Raw genomic sequence first — 10,156 nt, 5'->3', positions numbered from 1 at the left:
ATACATTATTATAGAAACAGTACTGTGGTTTAGCCAGTAGAGGTTCACTCATTACTCCACGCATCATTACATGGGTGAAACGTTTCTCCTACAACACCTGGACCACTATACATACACTACATAAAAGTATGTGGACACCTCATCCAACATCTCATTCCAAATTCATGGGCATTAATATGGAGTTGGTCCCCCCTTTGCTGCTATAACAGCCTCCACTCTTCTGGGAAGGCTTTCCACTAGATGTTGGAACATTGCGCGGGGTTTTGCTTCCATTCAGCCACAAGAGCATTAGTGAGGTTGGGCACTGATGTTGGGGCGTTTTAGGCCTGGCTTACAGTCGGCGTTCCGATTCATTCCAAAGGTGTCCGATGGGGTTGAGGTCAGGACTCTGTGCAGGCCAGTCAAGTTCTTCCACACCGATCTCGACAAACCATTTCTGTATGGACCTATGCTTTGTGCACAGGGGCATTGTCATGCTGAAACAGGAAAGGGCCTTCCCCAAACTGTTGCCACAAAGTTGGAAGCACAGAATCGTCTAGAATGTAATTGTATGCTGTAGCGTTAAGATTTCCCTTCACTGGAACTAAGGGGCCTAGCCAGAACCATTAAAAACACCCCCAAACCATTATTCCTCCTCCACCAAACTTTACAGTTGGCACTATGCTTTGGGGCAGGCAGCGTTCTCCTGGCAACCGCCAAACCCAGATTACTCTGTTGGACTGCCAGAAGCGTGATTTATCACTACAGAGAACGCGTTTCCAATGGCGGCGAGCTTCACACCACTCCAGCTGACGCTTAGCATTGCGCATGGGATCTTAGGCTTGTGTGCAGCTGCTCAGCCATGTAAACCCATTTCATGAAGCTCCAGACGAACAGTTCTTGTGCTGATGTTGCTTTCAGAGGCAGTTGGAATTGGTAGTGAGTGTTGCAACGGAGGACAGACCATTTTTACACGCTTCAGCACTCGGCGGTCCTGTTCTTCACAAAACAGCGCTAACAGTTGACCGAGGCAGGGCAGAAATTTACAGACTGACTTGTTGGAAAGGTGGCATCCTATGACGGTACCATGTTGAAAGTCACTGAGCTCTTCACTACGGGCCGTTCTACTGTCATTGTTTGTCTATGGAGATTGCATGGCTGTGTGCTCGATTGTATACACCTGTCAGCAACGGGTGTGGCTGAAAGAGCCGAATCCTCTCATTTGAAGGGGTGTCCACATACTGTTGTATATGTAGTGTATATACAACTAGTTGAATGATTAGAAAGTAATTCAGTTTAACACTGACAAATGTTTGTGTGATTTTTAAGGAGATCTTGTAAAGTTATGAACATGTAAGGACAACATAAGAGTTAAATAAATGACTGTAGAGCTCCATTGTGAGACTGAGATTTAGTTGGAAGTGGTTTGAAGTGGTCTAATTTAGTCTGTTTCTGAGCATAGAGGCATAAACATGTCATTTTCTGCTCACAAAGCTTTTAGTATGCTTTTGTTATGTTTAAAGACTTGTGAATCTTAGCAAAATGATTTGGAGAAATACATTTGTCTGCCTGTAAATATCCAATATGTCTACTATTTCAACTATATTTAACTTAATTGTTTAGACTTTTTCCAAAGATGAATAATTTCCCAGAATGACTTTTAGTCAGGTGACATTACCACCCCATCACATAACAATCAGGCAAGCTGAACTATGGTGGAAATGACAAATATATCTCCTCCTCATTTTATCACTTTATTTTTTGATGTGTTATTTATTTTGTAATTTGTACATCCTTTATAAGTTGATATATCTGTCATTTGGGTCAGTGGAGTAATTCTTCCAAGCAGTTACACTGTTCAGACACCAGGGGTGCGCAAGTGAGCACAGTCCTAGCCCCTCCCCTAATCCCTCCTCTCCAGCCTGGCCCCCCACAGCCCACTCCCCCCCTCCCTGCCCCACCCAGCCATCTGCTGTTGGGCTCCACATGCACTGCCAGGAATCCATTTTCCCTGCTTCCTTTCAGAAAGAAAAACAGGATGAAGGGGCTCTTTCAGTCCGAGGTCATCCTGGAAAACCCCCTTTCTCCCTTTAACACACACACACACACACACACCGGGACATAATGTGCACATTTAAAGTTTAAAGGGACCAAGTCTACGTATCAGCTGTGTTCTGTCCTTCTGTTAAGTTAGACAAAGAACCTCAGGCTTCTCTTGCCCCCTCTTTTCCCCTCTCCCTCTCTCTCCTCTCTTTCCCTTTAAACTTCCAGAGTTAGCTTCCACACTTTTAGGAGAGAACTTAATTAGCAAATGGAAAGCATAAGGCTTCCTGTCTGAACATATTGAATTAGGTTGTGAAGTTGAAGAGTTTGTAAACCAGAACAAAATGGATTGTGTTTATGGTAGAAGCATAAGAATGTGAGGAGCCTTTGTCCAAACGTTTACGTGACTCCTGAAACCTGAAACTCTCTCGTCTTCTAGCTGGGGCAGAAAACTCAGGGTGGAGGAATGTTGTATGGAAAACAGTTGTGTTTGAAGTTATATAAATAGGAGTGCAGTTCTCCCAGCTGGCCAGTAGAGGTGTGTCATGAGCCACTGTTTCCTCCATAAACACGCAATGGGCTCTGTCATCTGTAAGCTTTCAGAGTAAAAAATAAGTCATTGCCACATGCAGGGAGTGGTAATGAGAGAATGAAAGAGGAAAATAGATAAAAGAAAATGTAGCTTTTCCCTGAGAAGTGTGGAGTGTAGCTCAGCTACTAGACAGATCAAACTGGGTTTAGAATAGAAATGTAAGTTGGATCCAAGCTTTTTCTCTGCCGTTGGTTCTTTCCTGCTCCCTACTTTGTGTCTTTCTGTTTACACACTGTGTCTTTTCTCGCTCCAAGCCAGCGGGCCGTCACCACCTCACACAGATTTTAGCCTTTTAAGGAGTGAGGGAGTGCGAGGGAGGAGGATGAGGGGGGGTGTAGGACAGACTCAGGTCTGGTGATGATAAACAGTCTCCTCTTGTACAGACGGAGAGACGGATGGACACACACTGACACACAGACTACTCCATGACTTCACATCCCTCATCCTCCTTTCTCCTTAACCCTCCTCTCCTTCCTTCTCTCTTTTGATAAGCAGCAGGAGATAGATTTGTAATGTTACAGTAGCTGAACAATATTGAGAAGACTTAAGAGCATGTGTACACACACACACACATACACACACACACACACACACACACACACTCCTCTCAGTGCCAGACAGCTGTTGGAGAGGCAGGGGGCTGTGGTGGGGGTAACCAGGGGGCTGTGGTGGGGGTAACCAGGGGGCTGTGGTGGGGGTAACCAGGGGGCTGTGGTGGGGGTAACCAGGGGGCTGTGGTGGGGGTGAGTAGGGGGAAAATCAGGGGTCCTCTTTGTGCGGGTGGTGTAAAATAGAACTACAACATGTACTATATTGTGTGTTTGACGTGTGCGTGTTTGCTAATGGACCTTCCAAGTGTATGTGTGTGTTTTCCCTCTGTCATGATGACCATGGCTCCTCGTCTGGGTGTAATGTGAGTGCTGTGTTCTCAGTAGCCAGTAGGGGTGCCATTGCACCATAAATGACAGGAGTGGTGTGTGAGCACCCATTTTAACCCTCAGCCTAGGACCTGTTTAACCCTCAGCCTGGACCTGTTTAACCCTCAGCCTAGGACCCGTTTAACCCTCAGCCTAGGACCTGTTTAATCCTCAGCCTGGACCTGTTTAACCCTCAGCCTAGGACCTGTTTAACCCTCAGCCTAGGACCTGTTCAACCCTCAGCCTAGGACCTGTTTAACCCTCAGCCTGGACCAGTTTAACCCTCAGCCTAGGACCCGTTTAACCCTGAGCCTAGGACCCGTTTAACCCTCAGCCTAGGACCCGTTTAACCCTCAGCCTAAGACCCGTTTAACCCTCAGCCTAGGACCGTTTAACCCTCAGCCTAGGACCTGTTTAACCCTCAGCCTAGGACCTGTTTAACCCTCAGCCTAGGACCTGTTTAACCCTCAGCCTAGGACCCGTTTAACCCTCAGCCTAGGACCCGTTTAACCCTCAGCCTAGGACCCGTTTAACCCTCAGCCTAGGACCCGTTTAACCCTGAGCCTAGGACCCGTTTAACCCTCAGCCTAGGACCCGTTTAACCCTCAGCCTAAGACCCGTTTAACCCTCAGCCTAGGACCCGTTTAACCCTCAGCCTAGGACCTGTTTAACCCTCAGCCTAGGACCTGTTTAACCCTCAGCCTAGGACCCGTTTAACCCTCAGCCTAGGACCCGTTTAACCCTCAGCCTAGGACCCGTTTAACCCTCAGCCTAGGACCCGTTTAACCCTGAGCCTAGGACCTGTTTAACCCTGAGCCTAGGACCTGTTTAACCCTGAGCCCAGGACCCGTTTAACCCTCAGCCCAGGACCCGTTTAACCCTCAGCCTAGGACCGACCCGTTTAACCTCAGCCTAGGACCCGTTTAACCCTCAGCCTAGGACCCGTTTAACCCTCAAGCCTGGACCCGTTTAACCCTCAGCCTGGAACCTCCTCGTTTAACCCTCAGCCTAGGACCTGTTTAACCCTGAGCCTAGGACCCGTTTAACCCTCAGCCTAGGACCGTTTAACCCTCAGCCTAAGACCCGTTTAACCCTCAGCCTAGGACCCGTTTAACCCTCAGCCTAGGACCTGTTTAACCCTCAGCCTAGGACCCGTTTAACCCTGAGCCTAGGACCCGTTTAACCCTGAGCCTAGGACCCGTTTAACCCTGAGCCTAGGACCCGTTTAACCCTCAGCCTAGGACCCGTTTAACCCTCAGCCTAGGACCTGTTTAACCCTCAGCCTAGGACCCGTTTAACCCTCAGCCTAGGACCCGTTTAACCCTCAGCCTAGGACCCGTTTAACCCTGAGCCTAGGACCTGTTTAACCCTGAGCCTAGGACCTGTTTAACCCTGAGCCTAGGACCTGTTTAACCCTGAGCCCAGGACCCGTTTAACCCTGAGCCCAGGACCCGTTTAACCCTCAGCCTAGGACCCGTTTAACCCTCAGCCTAGGACCCGTTTAACCCTGAGCCTGGACCTGTTTAACCCTCAGCCTGGACCTGTTTAACCCTCAGCCTAGGACCCGTTTAACCCTGAGCCTAGGACCCGTTTAACCCTCAGCCTAGGACCCGTTTAACCCTCAGCCTAAGACCCGTTTAACCCTCAGCCTAGGACCCGTTTAACCCTCAGCCTAGGACCCGTTTAACCCTCAGCCTAGGACCCGTTTAACCCTCAGCCTAGGACCCGTTTAACCCTCAGCCTAGGACCTGTTTAACCCTCAGCCTAGGACCTGTTTAACCCTCAGCCTAGGACCCGTTTAACCCTCAGCCTAGGACCCGTTTAACCCTCAGCCTAGGACCCGTTTAACCCTCAGCCTAGGACCTGTTTAACCCTGAGCCTAGGACCTGTTTAACCCTGAGCCTAGGACCTGTTTAACCCTGAGCCTAGGACCTGTTTAACCCTGAGCCCAGGACCCGTTTAACCCTGAGCCCAGGACCCGTTTAACCCTGAGCCTAGGACCCGTTTAACCCTGAGCCTAGGACCCGTTTAACCCTCAGCCTAGGACCCGTTTAACCCTGAGCCTAGGACCCGTTTAACCCTGAGCCTAGGACCCGTTTAACCCTCAGCCTAGGACCTGTTTAACCCTGAGGTTAGGACCTGTTTAACCCTCAGCCTAAGACCTGTTTAACCCTCAGCCTAGGACCCGTTTAACCCTGAGCCTAGGACCCGTTTAACCCTGAGCCTAGGACCCGTTTAACCCTGAGCCTAGGACCCGTTTAACCCTCAGCCTAGGACCCGTTTAACCCTCAGCCTAGGACCTGTTTAACCCTCAGCCTAGGACCTGTTTAACCCTCAGCCTAGGACCTGTTTAACCCTCAGCCTAGGACCTGTTTAACCCTGAGCCTAGGACCCGTTTAACCCTCAGCCTAGGACCTGTTTAACCCTGAGCCTATGACCTGTTTAACCCTGAGCCTAGGACCCGTTTAACCTGAGCCCAGGACCCCGTTTAACCCTGAGCCTAGGACATGTTTGGCCCTCAGCCTGCCACCCGTTTATGAATCATTGATAACGTCATCATCATAAGAAAGCTTATCTAGGGCAGTGCTCTGATTTGTCTAGAGCGCATCACACACTCAGATTAGATCTCTGTCTCTCTCTCTCTGTCTCCCTCTCTCTGTCTCCCTCTCTCTGTCTCCCTCTCTCTGTCTCTCCCTCTCTCTGATTGTTTTTCATTGTTCATGTGTCTGTGTAACAGTGGATATCCTGCTTGTTTTCTGTTGTGACACATAGGGAGAAACATTTATGGTGCCACAGAGCAAAAACACATCGTCTTCACAAAGAGACAGAGATGCTTAAAGGAGAGCGAGAGACAGAGATGCTTAACGGAGAGCGGAGAGACAGAGTGCTTAAAGGAGAGCGAGAGACAGAGATGCTTAAAGGAGAGCGAGAGGACAGAGATGCTTAAAGGAGAGCGAGAGACAGAGATGCTTAAAGGAGAGCGAGATGACAGAGAGCTTAAAGGAGAGCGAGAGACAGAGATGCTTAAAGGAGAGCGAGAGGACAGAGATGCTTAAGGAAGAGGAGAGCGAGAGACAGAGATGCTTAAAGGGAGAGCGAAGAGACAGAGATGCTTAAAGGAGAGCGAGAGGACAGAGATGCTTAAAGGAGAGCGAGGACAGAGATGCTTAAAGGAGAGCGAGGACAGAGATGCTTAAAGGATAGCCCGAGACAGAGATGCTAAAGGAGAGCGAGACAGAGATGCTTAAAGGGAGCGAGAGACAGAGATGCTTAAAGGAGAGCGAGAGACAGAGATGCTTAAAGGAGAGCGAGACAGAGATGCTTAAAGGGAGAGCGAGAGACAGAGATGCTTAAAGGAGAGCGAGAGACAGAGATGCTTAAAGGAGAGCGAGACAGAGATGCTTAAAGGAGAGCGATGGAGACAGAGATGCTTAAAGGAGAGCGATGGAGACAGAGATGCTTAAAGGGGAGCGAGACAGAGATGCTTAAAGGAGAGCGAGAGACAGAGATGCTTAAAGGAGAGCGAGAGACAGAGATGCTTAAAGGAGAGCGAGAGACAGAGATGCTTAAAGGAGAGCGAGAGACAGAGATGCTTAAAGGAGAGCGAGACAGAGATGCTTAAAGGAGAGCGAGAGACAGAGATGCTTAAAAGGGAGCGAGAGACAGAGATGCTTAAAGGAGAGCGAGAGACAGAGATGCTTAAAGGAGAGCGAGAGACAGAGATGCTTAAAGGAGAGCGAGACAGAGATGCTTAAAGGAGAGCGAGACAGAGATGCTTAAAAGGAGAGACAGAGATGCTTAAAGGAGAGCGATGGAGACAGAGATGCTTAAAGGAGAGAGCGAGAGACAGAGATGCTTAAAAGGAGAGCGATGGAGACAGAGATGCTTAAAGGAGAGCGAGAGACAGAGATGCTTAAAGGAGAGCGAGAGACAGAGATGCTTAAAGGAGAGCGAGAGACAGAGATGCTTAAAGGAGAGCGAGAGACAGAGATGCTTAAAGGAGAGCGAGAGACAGAGATGCTTAAGGAGAGCGAGAGACAGAGATGCTTAAAGGAGAGCGAGAGACAGAGATGCTTAAAGGAGAGCGAGAGACAGAGATGCTTAAAGGAGAGCGAGAGACAGAGATGCTTAAAGGAGAGCGAGAGACAGAGATGCTTAAAGGAGAGCGAGAGACAGAGATGCTTAAAGGGGAGCGAGAGACAGAGATGCTTAAAGGAGAGCGAGAGACAGAGATGCTTAAAGGAGAGCGAGAGACAGAGATGCTTAAAGGGGAGCGAGACAGAGATGCTTAAAGGAGAGCGAGAGACAGAGATGCTTAAAGGAGAGCGAGAGACAGAGATGCTTAAAGGAGAGAGCGAGAGACAGAGATGCTTAAAGGAGAGCGATGGAGACAGAGATGCTTAAAGGAGAGCGAGACAGAGATGCTTAAAGGAGAGCGAGAGACAGAGATGCTTAAAGGGAGCGAGAGACAGAGATGCTTAAAGGAGAGCGAGAGACAGAGATGCTTAAAGGAGAGCGATGGAGACAGAGATGCTTAAAGGAGAGCGATGGAGACAGAGATGCTTAAAGGAGAGCGATGGAGACAGAGATGCTTAAAGGAGAGCGAGAGACAGAGATGCTTAAAAGGGAGCGAGAGACAGAGATGCTTAAAGGAGAGCGAGAGACAGAGATGCTTAAAGGAGAGCGAGACAGAGATGCTTAAAGGAGAGCGATGGAGACAGAGATGCTTAAAGGGGAGCGAGAGACAGAGATGCTTAAAGGAGAGCGAGACAGAGATGCTTAAAGGAGAGCGAGAGACAGAGATGCTTAAAGGAGAGCGAGAGACAGAGATGCTTAAAGGAGAGCGAGAGACAGAGATGCTTAAAAGGGAGCGAGAGACAGAGATGCTTAAAGGAGAGCGAGAGACAGAGATGCTTAAAGGAGAGCGAGACAGAGATGCTTAAAGGAGAGCGAGACAGAGATGCTTAAAAGGAGAGACAGAGATGCTTAAAAGGAGAGCGATGGAGACAGAGATGCTTAAAGGAGAGAGCGAGAGACAGAGATGCTTAAAAGGAGAGCGATGGAGACAGAGATGCTTAAAGGAGAGCGAGAGACAGAGATGCTTAAAGGAGAGCGAGAGACAGAGATGCTTAAAAGGAGAGCGAGACAGAGATGCTTAAAAGGAGAGCGATGGAGACAGATGCTTAAAGAAGGAGAGAGAGTTGTCAGTACTTAGTGCTGCACATGATGCCAAGTGAAACAAACAATGGTGTTCAGTAGTTGCTGTAAATGGTGGAATCAACGAGGTCTGTCTCTTAAAGGGAACAGACCTTGTTAACAGGCCGAGAGGAAGAGAGAGTGGAATGTTTACTGTTCCTTTTTGTTTTTCACTTGTGTTTATTATCTACTTCACTTGCTTTGGGAATGTTAACATACGTTTCCCATGCCAATAAAGCCCCTTGAATTGAGAGGTGTGTGTGTGTGTGTGTGTGTGTGTGTGTGTGTGTGTGTGTGTGTGTGTGTGTGTGTGTGTGTGTGTGTGTGTGTGTGTGTGTGTTGCTTTGTGCTTGCATCAGAGCTATCCATTTCCAACTGCATTGTGACCTATGTGCTGTAGCCGTGTGTGACTTGAATACTCTTCCCCCGGTGGTGGAGACAGTGATGTTAGTTCCTCTCTACCCCAGGGTTTTTATCCCCCTTTATACTGTATCTATCATACTGTTTCTCATGTCACCTCTGTTTACTTCTGTCAGTCTTTCTGTTTTTCTAACTAATGCTTTATTGTCCTCTCTCCAGTCCTGTATTTCTCTTGCTCTCTCTCTCTCTTCTCCTTCCAGTTGAAATGTGACTCAGAATTAACATGTTCTCTTCTTGAGGTATTCATATTAACACAACCTCTCTATGTGTCTCTCTCTTTCTCTCTCTCTGTAGTTAAGAAGGACCAGGAGGGAGTGGAGGAGAAGAAGACGACTAAGAAGGTGAAGGAGCTGAAGGTGTTGGACTCCAAGTCCTCCCAGAACCTCTGTAAGTGTCTAAACACTTCCCCTGATCTGACCGACTCTCAGGGTTCCAATGCAGCAAGCAGTCAGTCCAGTAATGATTCCTGACTGTTGTTGCTGCTTGTTTGAGCTGAGAGTGTTATGTGAAGGGATGACGGTGTTATGTGAAGGGATGAGGGTGTTATGTGAAGGGATGAGGGTGTTATGTGATGGGATGAGGGTGTTATGTGATGGGATGAGGGTGTTATGTGATGGGATGACGGTGTTATGTGAAGGGATGAGGGTGTTATGTGATGGGATGAGGGTGTTATGTGATGGGATGAGGGTGTTATGTGAAGGGATGAGGGTGTTATGTGATGGGATGAGGGTGTTATGTGATGGGATGAGGGTGTTATGTGATGGGATGAGGGTGTTATGTGATGGGATGAGGGTGTTATGTGATGGGATGACGGTGTTATGTGAAGGGATGAGGGTGTTATGTGATGGGATGAGGGTGTTATGTGATGGGATGAGGGTGTTATGTGATGGGATGACGGTGTTATGTGAAGGGATGACGGTGTGTTATGTGAAGGGATGTCGGTGTTATGTGAAGGGATGTCGGTGTTATGTGAAGGGATGAGGGTGTTATGTGAAGGGATGAGGGTGTT

General features: G+C 48.4%; 1 protein-coding gene across 1 annotated transcript in view; it reads left to right on the top strand.

Annotated features, from left to right (window-relative positions):
• The window catches only part of LOC115205024 (protein diaphanous homolog 1-like), a 59,813-nt gene that overhangs the window by 12,696 nt on the left and 36,961 nt on the right, over nucleotides 1-10,156 (top strand). Inside the window, exon 3 of the mRNA XM_029770585.1 lies at nucleotides 9,442-9,534. Within this exon, the coding sequence (XP_029626445.1) occupies nucleotides 9,442-9,534 (93 nt within the window). The remainder of the gene's footprint in view (nucleotides 1-9,441; nucleotides 9,535-10,156) is intronic.

The sequence above is a fragment of the Salmo trutta genome, chromosome 13 (assembly GCF_901001165.1).
Source record: "Salmo trutta chromosome 13, fSalTru1.1, whole genome shotgun sequence".
Classification (NCBI taxonomy): domain Eukaryota; kingdom Metazoa; phylum Chordata; class Actinopteri; order Salmoniformes; family Salmonidae; genus Salmo; species Salmo trutta.
This window is presented reverse-complemented; position numbering and strand designations above follow the sequence as displayed.